Raw genomic sequence first — 20161 nt, 5'->3', positions numbered from 1 at the left:
CAGACTTTGGTTTTCTGACTGCTGAGCCTTGAGGTCTCTCTCTTCCCGAGCCACTCACTTCCTCGCAAACACACTTATGAACCTTTCCCTAGGAAAGATTTGGTTGAAGCCCAACCAAATATGAAAAAAAAACTAAGTTTAATTACTATAACACAACTAAGATGAAATCCAGAGCCCACTGCATCCAGCTGAGGCACTTTTCTGAAGCGGGCAGTTAGCTTAGCATAACAAAAAGTCAGTGTTCCCAGCCTGCCTGAATTGACAGGGCTGATTTTCAAGAAACTGGACCTGTAGAACGAGAGGGAAACATCACAGCCTGGATGTGTAGATAGAGTCCCTCCAGCATTGGTAAGAGAAGTTCTCATTCACCTCGGCCCTCTGCCTCCCTCTCATCAGGAGACACTCTGGATGTTTTCAAAGCACTGTCCTTCTGGAATTTGGAAGTCAGATGCCCCGGATTCTTCTAACAGACAGAGAACTCATGGAGAGAGACGAGGTAGGAGACCAAGGACAGTGGTATTGTGAATAAGCCACTGTTGAGCTCTCCTCCACTGATACAGGGGGAGTAAAGGCATTCTGTCCACAAGTCAAGGTGCCACTACAGCCTCCAACCATCTGGCTCTCGGGTCACTTAGAAGGCCAGTTTCTTCATCAGAAGATAAACCCTGGAATCCACTTCAAAGCCATGCAAGTTATTGGCATCCCCCTGGAGTCTCATCAGCAGGCCGCCGTAGGACACATAAGCAGAGCTGAAGGAAAGAAGAGAGGGCAGAGGTGAGAAGTAGGAGTGGAGCTGCAAGAACTGGGGGGGGGGGAACTAAGGGCCAAAGCAAGCCTCACTTTTGATACTGCTTTCCACACAAAGTCCAACTATTGTATACTTAGCTGCAGCTCTCTGAGGTCTCAGGCAGGGATATCTGCCTGCCCCACTAACCAAGTTGTGGTTGGAGACGTCAGAAACTGAACTTGGGATCTTGTGCATACAAAGCACAGGCCCTGCCACACAGCTCTGGCCGTTTTCCCATGACTTAAGCAGCTTCAGCAGTATTTTGGGTAGATAATGTATGCACAGGAAACTGTTTCGCAAGAAGGATTCCCCTACCCAACTTTCTAAAGTGTAGGAAAAATGGCTTGCAGACAAATAGCCCAATACAAACAGGGGCTGCAGCTCAGTGGTAAGAGCACATGGCTTGCAAGCAAAAGGTCCCAGGCATTACAAGGTGTCCCTTGTGCTCCTATCTTGACCCTGCAATTTCTCGCATTACAAAACAAGGCTGAGAAAGATCCCGGCCTAAAATTTCCCTGGAGAGCTGCTGCTGGTCACTGTAGACAGTACTGATCTAGACAGACCAATGGTGCAACTCAGTATTAGGGAATTTTCTGTGTTAATGTACATGTTCAGGTGGAAGCAGCAAGGGGTGGGATGGGGAAAGACCACACGATCTTTTGCATTAGACTTATAGGCTGCTCTTGCATTAGTTGAAGGTCTCCACACCAAGTGCAACATCAGAGGCTTGATAAACCTCCTGTTTTGGCTGTCTGTCTAAGATTGCAAGAACACAGGACCCTCAAGCAGGTCATAATCCATAGCTGGTGGGCTGCATTTGGCTCAAGGGTCACTGTGGAGGCAACAGGGCAGACAACTGGGAGTCACATGGTAGCTGCAAAAAAGTTCACATGGCCTCTACCATACGGAGAGGCATTCGGTGGTAGCTGCCAAGCACTTGGCTGAGCCCAGCATTACCACTCCACTATTTCTCCAGATTTGTGAATGGCTGTAGAGGGCGGTCACAAAGCTGAACAGAACCAAATGGCCAAAATCTGAAAAATGAAGGCAGCCCATGTGGTACTTGGTCTGCTGCTTTCAACCACCTGCATGCCAACCAGAAAATTATCTCTAGATTTTAAATGACTCTTTAGTTCAGGGGTGTCCAAACTTTTTGGCAGGAGGGCCACATCATCTCTCTGACACTGTGTTGGGGGCCGGGAAAAAAAAGAGTTAATTTACATTTGAAATCTGAGTAAATTTACATAAATGAATGAAGGTCTTGCAATAGCTCATGGCCTATAAAAGGTCTTGCACAAAGCAAGGTCGGCCTTTCCTTTGCTGCCACTGTTGCATCACAGACGTCAACCCATAAGCAGTGGAGGGAGCCCACGTTCCACAGCTCACACAAGAGGTTGAACAGTTGGCTGTCATGCTGAGAGCAGTTGCCTCAGGCCAGCGCAGGCTCCAGCAAGTCTCCAGAGGGTCAGAGCTCACTGGAGACTGGGGGCTCACAGCGGGCTGGACTGGGAGTCCTCGAGGGCTGCAAGTGGCCCCAGGGTCGAGGTTTGGGCACCCCTGCTTTAGTTAAATAGCCTCTCCAAGAGCAAACTCCATGGCCAGAAGGCTTATGGAGTGTAGTGTATACACAAGTACGAACATACACTGGCTCATTTCAAATATCACACTGATCTGCAAACATAAGGAAGCCCAAAAAGAGTAGGAGACTTACAGGCGTGTCGCTGCCTCTGTAGATGTCTCATCACCCTCAATCCTGTACACCTTTCCATACATCACATATTCAAACTGGTCAGCTCTGTGAGCAAGGAAAACAGTGCAAAGAAAGGGATATACATGATTTCTTTTTAAAGTTTCTAGATAGATAACATATTTTAAACATCACTATATCATAGACAACTACTCCAGAAACACTATTCTTTGTTTCCAGAAAAAAGCCCCTCCTTAATCATATGATACAACTGATATAAACACGCCAATGAAGATGCAGATTTGCCAAATCTGCTTAGCAAAGCACAACACAACATTTAAATATCAGAAGAGCAAAACATGGGACTGACAGACTCCCAGATCTTTCAGTCCTTCTTGTGAACTGGATTGATAAACTTTGAGGGCTCTCCTTAGCTGTCTTGCATCTCTGCCAAGACAACATAACACAGCTGCTTTTTAAGTTCCTTCTTTATAGGCCAGAAGAGCTTAGAAAACTAGAGGGATTACCTGAAACGCACCTCTTGGTGAATTCTCAGGTTAGGCACTTCATACAGGAGGAGCAGATTATTATGGATTAAGAATTGCAGATATTGAAGCAGCTGTGCTTACACTTCAAATATGACTGGATCTTGGACCTACTATTACTCAGCTGTATACTACAAGCAGCAACTAGTCCTTGACTCTTGCAAGAAACCTGAAAGGAAGAGCATTTAATCACAGCACTGGTCTCCACTATCTTTTGCTGGCTTTGAAAATTCAGACCCCCAACCTGAGTGTGGAAGGGCTCAGACAACCCAATTTGTGACTCAACACCAGATGGGCTTACTCCCCTTGCAACAATGACTTTCCATTACCTGGACGGCCTGTCATCAGTAGGGTTATATTCTCCATCATCCAAGGTCCCATCTTCATACAATGTGCTGGCAATTACTAGGCGAAATTTGTCACCTGAAATCCATGAGAAGACAAACAGTTTAAAACAACTCTCAGGTAAGACTGGCCAGCATGGCTATTGAAGGCCCAAGCCTTGCATAGATAGAAGGCCCAAGGTCATATATAAAATTTAAAAGAAGGCATATAAAAATGCAACACTTTGGAGAGAACTGCTCTGGTCTTATGGGGAAGATGAAGGGAATGCTTGAAGCAGAGCCAAAAGGCATTCAGAGGAACATAACACGCAATGCTGAATTCAACTGTCGAACATGACGGGTTACATAGGAACAGAAGAAGAGCCCTGCTGGATCAGTCCAAAGGCCCATCTAGTCCAGCTTCCTGTGCGCTACATCTAGTGCACAGGAAGGTATATTAGGAGGTTTATAGTGCAGCAGTAGCAAGAGCAAGAACACATCGCACCAAGCACTGGCACCATTCTCTGGGCACAGCATTGCGCCCAGACGACGGCTCAATCGTGCAGCTGAAGAAATGCATTTACCAGGAAATGTTCCACAGGCACCTGTAGAGCTTAGCAAACAACCCCCCCCCCTTTTCCACACCACTTACCAAGATCAACAGGATAGATCTGCACATTCACATCCAGAATAAGATCCATCTTGAAGGACTCGCTCTCACAATGTAGCCGGGATACTGAGGGAAACAAATCTGGTGTCAGTTATGGACATGGAAGGCAGGAGAACTTATGGATGAAATACAGAAGCCATATGCAACAAGATCATCTTGAGAGCCTATTCAAAAAATAGTGAATTGGGGACAGGGCTGTAATGCACTTGGTCCATTAATACTGTAAGTGTCTGTAGTATCCACACTGTGCTATGCTAAATGGTGGCAACTGTGAGATAGTTGGGGGTAAGGATAGCTGACAGGGGTTTTAAAATGGCAGCACAGGACAAGTGTTTTGAAAAATCTGTTGAAAATGGAAACTCAAAAATATGGGATTTCCATAGCCATCTCCATTTCCATTGTGTGCCATCTAGCACACAATACACCAACCATAACTGCAGTCCAGAAGAAAAAAAATTCAAAATATATATCGCAATACCAGGTGATAGCAGAGTAGGAGAAAAAGAACTGGTAAAAATAACAAAATACAAACATTTCCATACAGAAATTGAAAGGTTGTGTCAGAAGAAGACCAGCATAATTGCAGTGGTGATCGGCACCCTTGGTGCAATTCCAAGACATCTTTGAGAACAGCATCGGGGCCACTGAAATTATCACCCACCAACTGCAAAAAGCAGCTTTACTGGGAACAGCTTACATCTTGTGATAGAATTTATAACTGCAAAGCAGGATAAAAGTCAGGTATCCTGGGTCCTTGGGAAGGACTCGATGTCGAACTAGTCGTAACACCTGTCATGTGGTGGATGGGGGGGGGAAAGTGAGGAAGAGCCTCCCCAATGGAGCCCTTTGAAAAGCATCGCCACTGTGTGAGGCGCAGGGTGGGGAGGCAGGTGAGGCAGGGCCTCCCCCCCCCCCGGAGTCCTTTGAAAAGCACCATTGCCATGTGAGGTGTGCAAGCACACACAACCCACGTGCAACCCAGTGGCACTTCAGTGGAGCCACAGCGGGACTCCAGGAGGGCCTCCCCACCCTGCTCCTCCCATGGCACTGGTGCTCACTGAAGGACCCCTTGGGGAGGCTCTGCCTCCCCTGCCTCCCCACCCTGCTCCTCCCATGGTTCTGGTGCTCAGTGAAGGACCCACAGAGGAGGCTCTGCCTCACCTGCCTCCCCACCCCCCCTGCTCCGCCCAAAGCCTCTGGCAGCCTCAAGGCCTGGCCCCCCTGCCCAAGGGGAGAGCCCCCTCCTCACCCCTGTCGAACTTCTTGCCCTCGGGGTCGATGTCCTTCACGTCGAAGATGTCCTCGAAGAGGATGCCGGCCATGGCGGGGCCAGGAGGAGGCGAGAGTCCCGCAGGAGCAGGCAGCGCGCCCTGCCTCGGTCAGGCGTGCCAGGACAGGCCAGCACGCGGCCTTCCTCCCACTTCCGGCGCAGGCGCCTGCCGATGACGCGAGCTGACTGACGCTGAGTCGGCCATGTTGGTGCCGGGCTGCAGGACGGGCGGGAGGCAAACTCCCTGTGCTGCGCATGCGTGGGTTCCTCCTAGCAGCCCCAGGGAACGGAGCTGCTTCCCAACCACACCCATTTTAGGGCACAAGCCTAACCAGGTCTACTCAGAAGTAAATTCTATTGTGTTCAATGGGGCTTACTCCCAGGAAACAGCCCAGTCCAATGCATGCCTACTCAGAAGTAGGACCTATTACAGTCAATGGGGCTTACTCCCAGGAAAGTGAGGTTAGGATTGCAGCCTGACAGCCCAATCCTACGCATGTCTACTCAGAAGTAAGTCCCAATAGAATCAATAGGGCTTACTCCCAGGAAAGTGTGAATAGAATTGGGCTGCTAAATTCCTAGTAAAATAATGAAATCAGGCAGATGAGATGTAAAATTGTATTTTTTTTGCATTCATTGTATTTTTCTAAAATATAATAAATGCAAAAAAAATGCAGAAAGCATTTTATATATATATAAATAATAAATGCAAATATGCAAAATGAGTTTTTATATATGCAAATATACACATGCAAAAATGTATTTCAAATGCAAAATGCATACAAAAATAACATTTTTGCATATAAAAAACATTTTATGTGTATTTGCATATATAAAAACGCATTTTGCATTTTTTTGCATTATTATCGCATATTTATGATCCATGTTCTTGAGATGCATTTTCAGAAAATTCAATTTATTTAATAACTAGCACATTTTAATTAATAAATGCTGTTTCTGCCCAACATTGCATATAGGCAACAGGGATCAAATGTGTACACTTGTGGGCTGGGCAAAAATGGATTAAAACAAAATATAACTCTTTGTTTGGGGAGAGTCTCCACAGTTTGTTGTGACTCAGGTCCCAATCCTATCCAACTTTCCAGCACTGGTGCAACTGCAATGCAGCCCAGAGGTAAGGGAACAAATGCTCCCATACCTTGAGGAGGCCTCAAAGACTGCCTTCCCACCACAGGATGTAGTGGATGGCTGCACCAGTGCTGGAAAATTGGATAGGATTGCGCCCTCACAGATTTAGGGTGCAATCCTAACCCCTTAAATCAGTACTTTCCAGCACTGGCATAGCGGTGCCAATGGGACATGTGCTGCATCCTGCAGTTGGGTGTCACTCACGGAGGCCTCCTCAAAGTAAGGGAATGTTTGTTCCCTTCCCTCAGAGCTGCATTGCCCTTGTGTCAGTGCTGGAAAGCACTGACATAAGGGGTTAGGATTGCACCCTTAGGGTCCAATCCTATCCAACTTTCCAGTGCTGATGCAGCCGTGCCAACAGGGCACTGTGGTAGCGGGACAGTCACAAAGGCCACCACAAGGTAAGGGTTAGGGATAGGATTGGGCCCTAAGCCTGAGCACATGGAAAAGAAATAATGGCATTTTTTTCTCCTCCCCCCTACCTTCCTTTGTTGTTTCTCCTTGACAATTTTAGATTGTAAGCTCCTTGGGGCAGGGACCTATGATTTTGTTATTTGAAAAGTGCCATGTGCCTGGATGGCAGTCATTAAAAGGGAGACTCCTCATTCTTGCTTGCATTCAGTGGCGTAGCTAGAGAGGGTGCAAAGCACTAAGGGTACAATCCTAACCCCTTATATCAGTACTTTCCAGCACTGGCATGGGTGCTGATGCCAATGGGTGCCAATGGGACATGTGCTGCATCCTGCAGTTGGGTGTCACTCACAGAGGCCTCCTCAGAGTAAGGGAATGTTTATTCCCTTACTTCAGAGCTGCATTGCCCTTATGTCAGTGCTTTCCAGCACTGCCACAAGGGGTTAGGATTGCACCTTAAGTTTTGCAGGGAGCCTCAGTGCAGCATGCAAGGGGCCCCTCCCCTTCAGAGCCATTCCAGGTGGTGGAGCAAAATTGAGGCATATGCCTCTGCCTGGTCATGGTTTCCTTCCAAGAAGGGAAGCCTCACCATTGGAAGGAGAGCCAGTGGCTCTGCGCTGCCCCCCCCCCCCACTTCACAGGGATCTCAACATTTATCTGTTTACTTTAGAACAACTGATAAGGCACCCTTCAGCATAAGTTCCAAGGACAAGTGTACATTTAAAAAGAATAAAACCACACCATGGAAACTAAACAACACAACACAACAGGCACATTTCCATCCACTAAAAACAGCCAAACAAGAAAACAGCTGTTTAAACTAGCTGCTGGACTTGCTCAAGTACCTAAGCAAAGAAAGACATTTTTGCTTGATGGTGAAAGGACAGAGAAGCTTGCCAGAGAAGCTCTGGGGAGGCCATTCCACAAAGTGCCACTGCCAAGAAAGCCCTTGCTCTGTTCACAACCTGCCTTATCATAGGTGACTTATCTAGAGCCACCCAGTGACATCATCATCCCTTGGCTCATCTTGGGTATGGCAGGAAAGATCACTGCTTCTAAACGGCTGCCAATCAGTGTAGCAATATTAAACTAATACTGATTGGAGACAGGGGAAGGCTAATTTGTATGTTCAAGCCTCCTGTACAGAGCCAAGAGTGTAAGAACATAGGAGAGAAAGAACAGGTGCCAAGCACCTGGTAGGGGTAGGCAAGAATGGTGGGCATTGATCTGCTATAGTGGGTCACAAGTTGTGCAATCCTGTCCTAAAGGCATTTGACTTTCCCACACACTCTGACAACATTTGCATTCATTACACTGCACATTGTGCTGACCTTCCATTTTAATATGCATTTGGTTGCTTATTTTTTAAAGTTGAAAAAATGCTGTAAGGAGTCTTGGAATGTGTTGACATATGAGGCAGGAATGGCTCTTATCATCATTTCATCTAGACAATAAGCAGGGTCACTTCTTTGTTTTTCCAAAAAGGACTCCTGTGCCATCACTCAGTCTGCATGTCATCAACAGCAGTGTTACCTGTTGCATTTTTCCATCTCAATGCTGCAGCTCAAAGCACAAGAGAAAGGCCAGCAAAAAAAAATAAAAATTGTTTTCAAATGCACTTCTTTTCTTAATGATGCTATTAACTAGTGTGACCAACTTTTTCTTGGTTGGCCTCTTGTACCAGCTGCTGAGGTAGGCATAATTCAGCAGAGGAGCACCATTTTCCCATCTGCATGCCCAGAGAAGCTTAAATCACTGGAATTTCCCAGAGGGACACACAGCGGGTGGGGAGGCAGGGAGTCCTTCAAAAAGCGCTGCTGCCATGTGAGGTGCCCAAGCATCCACATGCTTGGTGCTTGGGCGCCTCACATGGCAGTGGAGTTTTCAAAGGACTCAGCTGGGGAGGCTTTGCCCCACCATGGTTTGTGGGTGCTTGGGCGTCTCACATGGTGGTGGCACATTTCAAAGGACTCTAGTGGGGAGCCTCTGCCTCACCTATGTGGGTTATGGGGTGCTTGGGACCTTACACAGTGGCAGTGCTTTTCAAAGGACTCCAGGGGGGAGGCTGTGCCTCACCTGTTTGGGTTGTGGGTGCTGGACACCTCACATGGCACTTTTCAAAGGACACCTGTGGGGAGGCTCTGCCTCCCCTGTGTGGGTTATGGGTGCTTGGGGTGGCAGTGCTTTTCAAAGGACTCTGGTGGGGAGGCTCTTCCTCACCTGTGTGGGTTATGTGTGCTTGGGCACCATACACAGTGGCAGTGCTATTCAAAGGACTCCAGCGGGGAGGCTGTGCTTCACCTGCGTGGATTGTGGGTGCTTGGGTGCCTGACACAGCACTTTTCAAAGGACACCTGTGGGGAGGCTCTGCCTCCCCTGCATGGGTTGGGGGTGCCTTTTGAAGGGCTCCGCTGGCGAGGCTCTGCCCCAGCTGCCTGCCCACCCACTGCACATACCCGTTTCCCCCCTTCCTTTTGGGATGGCAAAGTTTGGCTTGCAAGCCGGGAAGGCCACAGTTTCCAGCCCAGCCAGCCAGCCTCGCCTCCCATAACGCCCTCTGGGTGGCGGGCGCGGCCTCCGGAGAGCGCTGCCCAGGTGCGGCCCGGCTCCCTGTGCTGGGAATGGACCACTCCGGGGCAGCCGAGGATGCTCAGAGGAGGCGCGCCCTGATTGGCCGCCCGCCTCCCTGCCCAGCTGGGCCGGGCCGGGCCGGGCAGGAGGCGCGCCGGCTGCCCCGCGTCTCTGCGCCTGGCGGGCTGCTTGCCGGGGAAGGAGCCGCAGCGCGCTCCGGGCTGGCTGCGCATCGCAGGGCAGGGGGCGTTGGGCAGCGATGCCGCCTGCGGCTGGCCGTTGAAGCCCGAGAGCCTCGGTCCGCCCGCGCTGCCCCCCGACTCCTCCCCACCCCCGAGCCGCGTCTGCCGCTTGGCAGGAGAGCCACGCCGGGCGCATGGAGCACCAGCGGAGGAAGAAGCTGACCGGCTTCAGCATCGGCCTCCTCTTCCTCGCCGGGGGGGTGGAGTACGGTAGGTGGGGCCAGAGGCCGCGCTGCGAGCCGGGGGGGGGGCGCGCCTGCGGCCCCAGGGCTCAGCTCTGCCCAGCCGAAGCCGTGGATCGTGGAGTCCAGCAGTTTTAAACCGGTGCGCCCTGGCACACTGCTGTGCCCCGAAAGGTCTGCAGGAATTGGGGGAAGGGGCGTTTATTATTAGGGCCACTGATGGATGCGGGCCCCAAACCAGCAGTACTCAAGGCGGCTTAACAAGATTAAAAAACACCTAATAAGACATTCCAAATGATAAAATTTGGATCGTAATTAAAATCCTTTCATAAAAAAGCATCATCCCCCCTCCCCCGTGTTAGCATAAAAAGGCTCACATAACACCAGAACCAGGGGACGTCCACTAAAATTGAGTGTTGGGAGGGTTAGGACAGGCAAAAGAAAATATTTCTTGACTCAGCGTGTGGTTGGTCTGTGGAACTCTTTGCCACAGGATGTGGTGACGACGACTGGCCTGGACGCCTTTAAAAGGGGATTGGACAAGTTTCTGGAGGAAAAATCCATTACGGGTTACAAGCCATGATGTGTATGCGCAACCTCCTGATTTTAGAAATGGGCTATGTCAGAAGGCCAGATGCAAGGGAGGGCACCAGGATGAGGTCTGTTGTTATCTGGTGTGCTGCTTGGGGCATTTGGTGGGCTGCTGTGAGATACAGGAAGCTGTACTAGATGGGCCTGTGGCCTGATCCAGTGGGGCTGTTCTTATGGCTTCCCTGAATAAAAAGGTCTTAGGACCCTGATGAAAGAACTCTGAAGAGGGAGCTGTTCTCAGTTCCAGGGGAGGGAATTCCACAGATGGGGCGCCACCACCAAGAAGGCCCTAATTCTTGCCTCCATTCCCCTCACCTCTGCTGATGGCGGCACAGTTAGACAGGCTGCCTCTGAGGACCCTGGGGGGCGGGGAATAGGTTGGGTTGTATAGAAGGAGGCGGTCCCTGAAATACTCTGGACCTGATTAGGGCTTAATAAGTATAGGGCTTAAAAAGTCAAAACTAGCGCTTTGAATTGAGCCCAGAAACAAACTGGCAGCCAATGTAATCACTGAAGCAGTGGCCTGACTGAGTCGAACTGACAAGTATGTTGTGCCTTGTCAGTTATCACAAAGCTGATGGTATGCCTTGACAATTTTAGCACCTTGGTGGTGTGCTCTGAGATGAAAAAGGTTAAAAATTGCTGATTTAGTCATATTATTTTTTAAAGATTACCTTATCCAAAGCCAGAACAGGCTTTTGATGTCAGTTTGGGTGCTATCTGGCCACGGGTTCTGAATGGGCTCCCTTGTTGGCCAAGGTGCTCGTCCAGGAGAGTGATGCATGGGGTTCTAGCTTGTTGACCCCCCACCCAGGGTGACCAGATGTCATAACAGTAAAAGAGGACAAGGCACCCCAAAATGTAGGACATCCAAGAAAAATGTAAGACATGATGAAATGAAAGTTAAAAAACTTGTTTTTGGATTTCATGTGGTTAACTTAAAACACTATATTACTTATTATTAAATTTAAAACTATATTACATAGTATTTATGAAATGTAATTTATTAATTACAAGAAGGCTTTGCGCTGCCTGCTCATGAGGAAAAGGAGGACATTTAAGTTCTTTTTCAGCCCACGAGGCTAAAACAGAGAACATGTCCTGGAAAAAGAGGATGTCTGGTCACCCTGTCCCTACCCCTTACTCTCAGATTTGTTGTAGATCTGGGGAGGAAATTTGATGAAGTCTCCAAGTTGGAGATATTCTTTTCCTATAGTACTTTGCGTGCTCCGTGATTGAGACTTGGCTTAAAAAGGGGAAAGGGGGGGGAGGGTTCTAGGTTGTCCCCACTTCTGCCATCTCCCCTTTGGACTTAGTTCTAGCCAGCAGCCAGGTTTGTAGAGCTGTGGAAAGCTAAGGAAATGCCAAGGTGAGGATCTGTAAGATGCAATTCCTGTCCCCTAATCTTTCCCTCCCCTGCCTTATGAGCATTACTCTTTTGCCACTTCCAAGGGAGAAGGGGGTATGGAACCTGCATCCTACATTAATATACCTGCCATCTTCGTCTCCCATCCCCTTACCTGTGCAGTTAAATTGTTGCGGCACTAGAATACGATTATGAGTTGTTCCACAGTCTCCTAGGTTTCTGGAAGGAATGTTTGATTTGGATATGATGCTTTGGCTGTGATGCTTAGGTTACCTGAGCTGGCTTTGACTAAGGGCAGGTAACCATTCTTCTGCTGGAGGATACCTACTTGAGATGAAGGGATGGGTTCTTTTTCAGTGTCAGTGTGTAGGATTGTGCTGCAAGGTTACAATCAGAAGTCTTGACACTGATGAGGCTAAAGAGTAAACATCACTGGGGCTGGGGTGGTTTAGTGACTAGTGCAGGGGTGTCCAAAGTTTTTGGCACGAGGGCCACATCGTCTCTCTGACACTGTGTTGGGGGCAGGGGGAAAATTAATGTACATTTAAAATTTGAATAAATTTACATAAGTTTACATAAATGAATATATTAAAGATGAACTTGTGTGAATGAATGAAGGTCTTGCAAAAGCTCAAGGCCTATAAAAGGCCTTGCACAAAGCAAGGCTGGCCTTTCCTTTTCTGCCACTGCTGCATCACAGATGTGAAACAGCAAACAGTGGAGGGAGCCCTCATCCCACAGCTCACATGAGAGGTCAAATAGTCACCCTCACGCTGAGAGCAGTTGCATCAGGCTAGTGTGGGCTCCAACAAATCTCTGGAGGGCCAAAGGCTCATTGGAGACTAGGGGCTTCCTGAGAGCCACATTGAGAGGCCTCAAGGGCCGCTAGTGGCCCCAGGGCCAGGGTTTGGGCACCCCTGGACTAGTGGAACAATTCAAAAGTAGGCAATCCCTCTCGTTGCTAAAGAATCCTTGGTGGCCTTGAGCAAGTCACTGTCTTTCAGCCTAATCCACCTTGTAGGATTGTTGTGATGCAGAAATGTGACTAACAGCACAATCCTATGCATGTCTACACAGAAGCAAGTTCCACTGAATTAAATGGGGCTTACTTCCATGAAAGGACTGTAGCCTTAGAGATCCTTCGAGGAGAACAAGATTACAAGGCTTAAACTGTAAACCTATTTCACAGAATTCCTACAGAAAGAAAATGCCAAAGAGATATATCATAATCTGGGCTACAACCATACTGGAAAGTTGGAAGGATTCAGTACTAGGCATGTAATTCAGCCTGCTGAGAATATCTCATGTTTTGTTTTTTTTAATTGCAGATTTCTAGCCCTTGTTGGCTACAAAGATAGATGTGAGATTGTGTGAGCAATACTTGCTCAGGTCTCAGACACCAGAGTGGAGAGTGAGTAGTGATTGAGGGAGGGAGAATGAGATTTCTTAGCATCTCCATGAAATAAGCAGATTTATGCAAATGGAACAAGTTGTGGAAATCTACTTTTATCTGCTTGCAAAGCATTCGCAGCCCTGTCTGCAACTGTCCGGAGCCCTTGGGATAAGGCAAGAGAGGAAGCTGAACACAGTGGCCTCCCGTATTTTTTTGAAGTCCCAGGTCTCTCTCTTCATATCCCCTCTCTGAAAAGCGGGTGGGTGGGTGGCTGGTGGCATTCCTCACTTACAGGAACGTGAATAACTTCAGTAACTCAGGAAGTCTGGTGAGAGGGCCGTAGCGGAGGCCTAGTGTGGGCTCTGCCAGTCAGGCAAATGCTGCCGCAGCACCCACTCCTGGCACCTAGTTATTTTCCTAGCTTTGTTGGGCATCACTAGATCTACAGCTTGTGGGTTGATATGGAAATGTCACAGATTGAACCAGAGCCCAGTGCATGATCAAGCCAATGCTTTGTAGTGGATTTGTCTTTAGGAGAGGCACGCAAAGACTGCAGCAGGCAAGGTTCAGGATCAAAATGATTTATTTACAGCAACAAGATATTCCAGTTAGTACGTTGGGGATGTGTCCTGATTCATCCTTACACATGCATGCTCAATTAGATGGCCAGCCTAACTGGTAGCAGGTCCCGGAGACACTAGAGTTCTGGTGGTTGACATGCTGCCTCTGATCTTGCCCTATCAGACTGTCACAATGACGTCTGTCTCTTAGCTATAGCCGGTGGCGTAGCTAGAGGGGGTGAAAAGCACTAAGCTTTGCAGGGAACCTCACTGCAAGGAAACCCTCTTCCTCCCCTTTGGAGCTGTTCCAGGCGGTGGGAGCAAAATGAAGGCATTTGCCTCCTTGCATTCACCTCCATTTTGCCCCCACTGCCTGGAATGGGCTGTGAGGGGGAGGAGCCTCTTGCATGCTGCGGTGAGGCTCCCTGCAAAACTTAGTGCTTTGCACCCCCTCTAGCTACACCACTGGCTATATATGCCTTCGGACATGAGTGCATTGCAACCTGACTTCTGTATTTGGATAATCTAGCTTTTACTGTTCTTGGTCCATATTTGCACCCATGCAGAGATAATTTGGTCCAGCTCTCCTATTCCTAACTTTGCTGGAGTGTGACACTGTGGATGTCAGCGGCACCCTGTTTATCAGATGAGGGCTTTGCTTGAATGAGGCTCCCAGTTGCACCTTTTTTACCAGACTAAGCCTGCTTGAAGTTCAGTCCATAGCTGCAACAATAACAAACATGCACAATAGTTTCAGTGGATGTATTATGAACCTGAGTGACAGAAAAGACAAATTTGCAGGCATATCTTTGAGCAGCAAAATGCTGTGGTTGTGGGTTCCTGTTGTCCACTGTAGTTATTGTGTGAATCTCCCATGATGTTCCTTAGGCATTGAGTTGGGCTATATACAGTAAAACTCAGAAGGATTTTCTTTGCTAATAACCACAGGGGCAGGCCAAGGCAAGCCTAGTAGGACAAGCTTGTGCAGTGTGTTGCAATCTCTTTGCAAAGGGTTAATATACTGCAGAGTCCAAATTCTGTGTTTAGCTGATGTAAGAAGCTCCATTAGACAGAGAATAAAGTCGGGCAGCTTAAATCTGACCCTCTGATATGGCATATGCAGGAGAACTTTTTGTTTCTTGTGAAAGACATGAGAGCTAAGAACTGGCACTGAGGCTCAACAACCCACAGACAGGCTGATTCAAGAGGCTTTGCTAGCCTGTGTTTAGTAGATCCCCTGCTAAGATGCACCTTGCTGAGTGGAGCAACTGCCTGTCTTTGCGGTGTTGGTGGTGAACACATTCTAAGCACTCTTGGCCCAGGATATTTGAAACTGCCCATGACCTCTATTCAGCAGCTGAAGCTCTACTCTCATTTGGCACTTTCAGCTATGGCAGATGGGACCACAAAACTGTGTGCCCAGGTGGGAATGTTCTTTCTCAAGAGGCCTGCCTCTGCTCTTTGCTGTTTGATTTCTGGTGAGCAGTAAAGTCATGGGATTTTTTTTTTTTTTAAGAAAAGGCGTGGAATAGTGGAATTGCTGTCCTATTCCGTTCCATATTCAATTTTTAAGTTCTGTTCTATGACTGGCTTAAAATTTAAGCTTAAAATGTTAAGTAGTAAGTTAATCATCTGATGTTAGCTGACTCAGTGGGAAGGAAGGGTATAAATGTTAGGGGGGACATGATTGAGACATACAAAATTATGCAGGGGATGGACAGAGTGGATAGAGAGATGCTCTTTACACTCTCACATAACACCAGAACCGGGGGACATCCACTAAAATTGAGTGTTGGGCGAGTTAGGACAGACAAAAGAAAATATTTCTTTACTCAGCGTGTCGTTGGTCTGTGGAACTCCTTGCCACAGGATGTGGTAACGGCATCTGGCCTGGATGCCTTTAAAAGGAGTTTGGACAAGTTTCTGGAGGAAAAATCCATTATGGGTTACAAGCCATGATGTGTATGTGCAACCTCCTGATTTTAGAAATGGGCTATGTCAGAATGCCAGATGCAAGGGAGGGTACCAGGATGAGGTCTCTTGTTGTCTTGTGTGCTCCCTGGGGCATTTGATGTTCCGCTGTGAGATACAGAAAGCTGGACTAGATGTGCCTATGGCCTGATCCGGTGGGGCTGTTCTTATGTTCTTATGTTTATGTAACCATATTCTAGGATACAGGTGGGCAGAAAATGGGTCAGGATCTGCTGGATGATCTCTGGGTGATTGGCAGTAGATTGAAAAAGATTTCTGACTCCCAATAGAGTCATGCAAGATTAGAGTTGGAAGGTATCTTTGAGGTCATTTAGTCCGACCCCAACTCAGTGCAGGCAGGCACATCACCCACGATGGGTGGCCATTCAGCCTCTGCTTGTAGCCCTCCAATAAGGGAGTGTCCACAGTGATATGAGATGTCCTGTTCTAGTGCAGGACAGCTCTTACCCTAAATTCTTCCTCAGGTCTAGTCTAAGTCTACTTCCCTGAGGATTCAACCTAGTGATTGTGGTCCTGGCTTCAGGAACTACTGAACATATGTGCCCACCTTCTTCTTTGTGACAGCCCTTGAGATACTTGAAGATGGCTAGCATCTATCTCTCTCTCTCTCTCTCCCCCCCCCCCCGGTCTTCCTCACTGGACGTGGTTTACAGCTCTTCACCATTGTTGTTGCCCATCTTTGAACCTGCTTCAATTCCTCAAAGTCCTTAAATTGTGATGCCCAATATGGGATGCAGTATTACAAGTGCTGCAGGGAGTGGAATTATTGCTTCATGTGATCTGAACTTGGTGGTTCTGCTAACTTAGCCCAGCAAAACTTAGTGCTTCTGACCCCCTCTAACTATGCCACTGCATGGGTGTTTGGAGGAGGATCATATCGGAGACATGGGAGCCCAGTGACTAGTGACCCTGAAGTGACTTATATCTGCTGGGTCATTGTGTGTGTGTATTTTGTTTTGTGTATCATGTCAGAGGAGTTGTAAAATCTGTTCAAACTTTTGTAATTAGATCTCAGTTACACAGAGAGGAGGAGGTCAGCTAGAGGTTCCCCTCTTAAGCCCCTTGACCTTTTCTTATCTGTTGTCCAACAGCCCAATCCTATGCATGTCTACTGTGGATAGGATTGGGCTGTAAGCAAGGTAACCTAAGGGTAAAGTTCAGGATGACATGACTTTTGAGAGTAGAAACCAATCCAGTGGTTCTGACTCCTTTAGCACTGACAGTGGCGTAGCTAGAGGGGATGCAAAGCACTCAGTTTTGCAGGAAGCCTCACCGCAGCGTGCAAGTGGACGACTCCTCTTTGCACCCACTACCTGGAATGGCTCCAAACGGAAGGGGCCGCTTGCATGGCTGTTCAGGTGCCTGTAAAAATTAGTGCTTTGCACCCCCTCTAGCTATGCCACGGCTCCAAGCCTAGCATATTCTGATGGGTACCAACAGCTAAATAAATTAAAACATTTGCTAGGTTAGGCCTGAGGCTTATTGGTATTTTCAGATTTCAGTACTGAAAGCCTACCAGAACATTTGATGGGCCATTGAAATAATGTGTAATCAACTACCCTACTACCACCCTCAAAGTGTGCTGTAACCTTTCCTGAGCTCCTGGGGCAGAGGGAGCTGTAAATCCAGTAGAATGAGTCAGACCAGTCATGGGCTGCAGGGAAAAGTGTAGACTTCCTGGGATTACTTCCTCTCAAACTAAGCTGGGAATTCCCCCCACCTCCAGCTTGCAGGAGCTTTGTTTTAATTGGGTAACCCCTGCTAATTGGGTAAGAGGCACTTTTTCAAGTGGGTGCTCCTTTTTTTTAGCAGGGGGAGAGTAACTGGCCCACCTCACCTCACAACTGGCCCACAGACACCCCAGTGTCTGTTCTAGTGGCTGTCTGCTGGGATTCCTTGGCATCTTTTTAGATTGTGAGTCCTTTTGGGACAGGGAGCCATTTAGTTGTTTGATTTTTCTCTGTAAACCGCTTTGTGAACTTTTAGTTGAAAACCGGTTTATAAATACTGTTAATAATAATAATAATTTTATTGAGGGCCTGGCAATGTTGCTAAAAATGCCAGCTTCCTTTTTGCTGAAAATCTCTGGTTAGCAAAGATGGGAGGGCAAGTGTGGCAGCTTCTGATGCAAGAGCTCAGTGGATAAAGCCAACCACTGTTTGCACCTCCTCTAGCTACGCAACTGATCACAAGCACTGACAGAAATGAATGGAAAACTTCTCAAAAGTCAGTTGTCCAAGATAGTGGTTGAAGTGTTTCCTCTTCCTGGCCCCCACCCCTGTGGGCTTGAGAGTCAGATCTCAGTAAGGCAGCATCACTCCTTGATAAGCAGGCACTACAATTGCAGCTGGGCCACAACATTCAGAGGCCTGGCCAAATGCATGGGGTGCCACTAGGAGGCTTGGAATGCATTTCTAGCCCATCTTGTTGAAAAGGTAGTTGTTCCACTATGCTGTGATGTGGGATATGGCAAGACGGCACCAGCAATGTGTGTAGTGTTTTTACAAAGTGCAGGAGGATGGATTTTTGTAATTCATTGTAGGAGAGAGTGCAGAGGAGAGGAAGCAAAATAAAGGTAAGGGTTGGGGGGAAGCATAAGCATCTATTTCAGGTGCATATTACAGTTCAGGATAACTAATACTGCCTGTTAATTACAGGATACAGGGGTTGTAGCAGAAGTTTCAAGTGTCTTTGGAGGAGGGATTTGAAAGAGGACAGGTGGCATTGCAAGGTATTCGGGGAGGCACTTTCAGGCATAAGGAGAAGCAAAGGCTGAGCTGTTGACACACCCTCCTCTCTTGAAGGTCCCACCTTTGACCCACAGTTTCCCATGGGATTTCCTGTTCAAGCAAACCAAAAGTCAAACTGGGATACCAGCATCTTTTGCAGCTACGACAGTGTCCGTTCTCAACTTGCAATTGTTTTTGTGTCAGTTTCCTTGTGTCCAGGTTTTTCTTTTCTCAGTGTTGGGCAACGTCCCTGTTCTCTGCTACTACAGAAGTCTGCAGCAGCTACAAGAGTTTTGTCTTTTGTGCTTGGAATAGCAATTTTGTTGGGAGAGAAATTCGGCCAGGCTGGTTTTGTTTTCTGAAAGTGCAGCAAACGATTCCTCTTGGGATGCTCCTTTTTGCCTCCTTACTCTCTAGCCATCTTCTGACCGGGTCAAGTCAAAGCTCTGACCATGCTGCTGCTTTGTTCCGCTTCTTCTCTGATGCGGCAGTTTTCTCTTGCCCAATTTTTTGGGGATTTTTTTTTGGTTCCTTCTGGTGGGGAACAATAAAACAGTGTCCTATAGCCTCAAATGATACAGGCCATTGTGCCACCTCCCCTTGCCAGGCTTTCCTCACCAGGAATCCCTGTGCAGTTCACATGAGCTTTCAAGTGACATGTGGGGTCTACAAGGATGTAGGGCTCTGTCCTGCCTTCTCTCCGAAACAAATGCAGACATGCTGTTCCTTGGATGGAAGCTGCCAAGGGCCCAAAGTGGCCTCATTTGACACCTCTCCTCTCTTCCCTTTCTTGCCCTTCCAGCGGTGATCCTGCCCACCATCTGGGCCTACCTGCAGACCTTACATGCCGAGCCGTACTTCCTGGGACTGGGCATCTCCGCATTCAGCTTTGCTGGGCTGATCATGGGGCCGCTCTTCGGATATTTGTCTGACCGCACCGGGCAAACCAAGGCCATCGTCCTCTTCGCCAACTTGTTTCAGATAGCAGGTAAGCTGGCTGTGATGGCAGTGTGGGGCCGAACTGTGTGTGTGGCTGTGACGCGTGCTGTGCTTTCAGTGTAGGCCCATCCCAAGTGCAGAAGGGGTGCAAGTTACCACTCCAAAGAGCATGCTCCCTCTGTCACGAGGTGGTGAGTTTTGGGAGATTCCTCAAAATTAACACACTTGGGAATGAGTTCACCTGTCTCTATGACAGCTATGGATTTCTGTGCCTTTAAGGAGGAATAAAATCACAGGCTGGTCTTATGGGAGATCACACAGGTGTATCTAATTTAATGTTATGTAACCTGGTGTGCATGCTAGCTTGGGAAGTGGCCAAGAATAAATCAGCAAAATCACCTCATTGGCTGTTGGAATTATAAATAAGAATGTGTGGTTTTTGGGGTGGGCCTACAGTACTGTGTAGACCAGGGGTGTCCAAAGTTTTTGGCAGGAGGGCCACATCATGTCTCTGACACTGTGTCAGGGGCTGGGGAAAAAAGAATTAATTTACATTCCAAATTTGAATAAATTTACATAAGTTTACATAAATGAATTTATTAAATATGAACTTATATGAATGAATGAAGTTGTTGCAATAGCTCAAGGCCTATAAAAGGCCTTGCGCAAAGCAAGGTTGGCCTTTCCTTTGCTGCCGCTACTGCATTACAGATGTGAAAAGGCAAGCAGTGGAGAGAGCCCTCATTCCCCAGCT

General features: G+C 47.9%; 2 protein-coding genes across 2 annotated transcripts in view; one reads left to right on the top strand and one right to left on the bottom strand.

Moving 5' to 3' along the window:
* Nucleotides 1-119: 119 nt before the first annotated feature.
* POLR2H (RNA polymerase II, I and III subunit H) lies at nucleotides 120-5423 on the bottom strand. Its single transcript, XM_066620270.1, has 5 exons — nucleotides 5262-5423; nucleotides 3995-4078; nucleotides 3349-3442; nucleotides 2499-2582; nucleotides 120-749 (listed from the first exon to the last, which is right to left on the bottom strand). The coding sequence occupies exons 1-5, from the start codon at nucleotides 5332-5334 to the stop codon at nucleotides 632-634; spliced, it is 453 nt and encodes a 150-aa protein (XP_066476367.1). The 5' UTR covers nucleotides 5335-5423; the 3' UTR covers nucleotides 120-631.
* Nucleotides 5424-9789: 4366 nt separating this feature from the next.
* LOC136645330 (major facilitator superfamily domain-containing protein 8-like) overlaps nucleotides 9790-20161 on the top strand; it is a 30886-nt gene continuing 20514 nt past the window's right edge. The window contains exons 1-2 of the mRNA XM_066621562.1: nucleotides 9790-9865; nucleotides 19271-19456. Coding sequence (XP_066477659.1) covers nucleotides 9790-9865; nucleotides 19271-19456 — 262 coding nt within the window. The remainder of the gene's footprint in view (nucleotides 9866-19270; nucleotides 19457-20161) is intronic.

This window comes from Tiliqua scincoides, chromosome 3 (genome assembly GCF_035046505.1).
Source record: "Tiliqua scincoides isolate rTilSci1 chromosome 3, rTilSci1.hap2, whole genome shotgun sequence".
In the NCBI taxonomy this organism is placed as follows: domain Eukaryota; kingdom Metazoa; phylum Chordata; class Lepidosauria; order Squamata; family Scincidae; genus Tiliqua; species Tiliqua scincoides.
The sequence above is the reverse complement of the archived record's forward strand: the minus strand, read 5'-3'. Positions and strand labels throughout refer to the sequence as shown.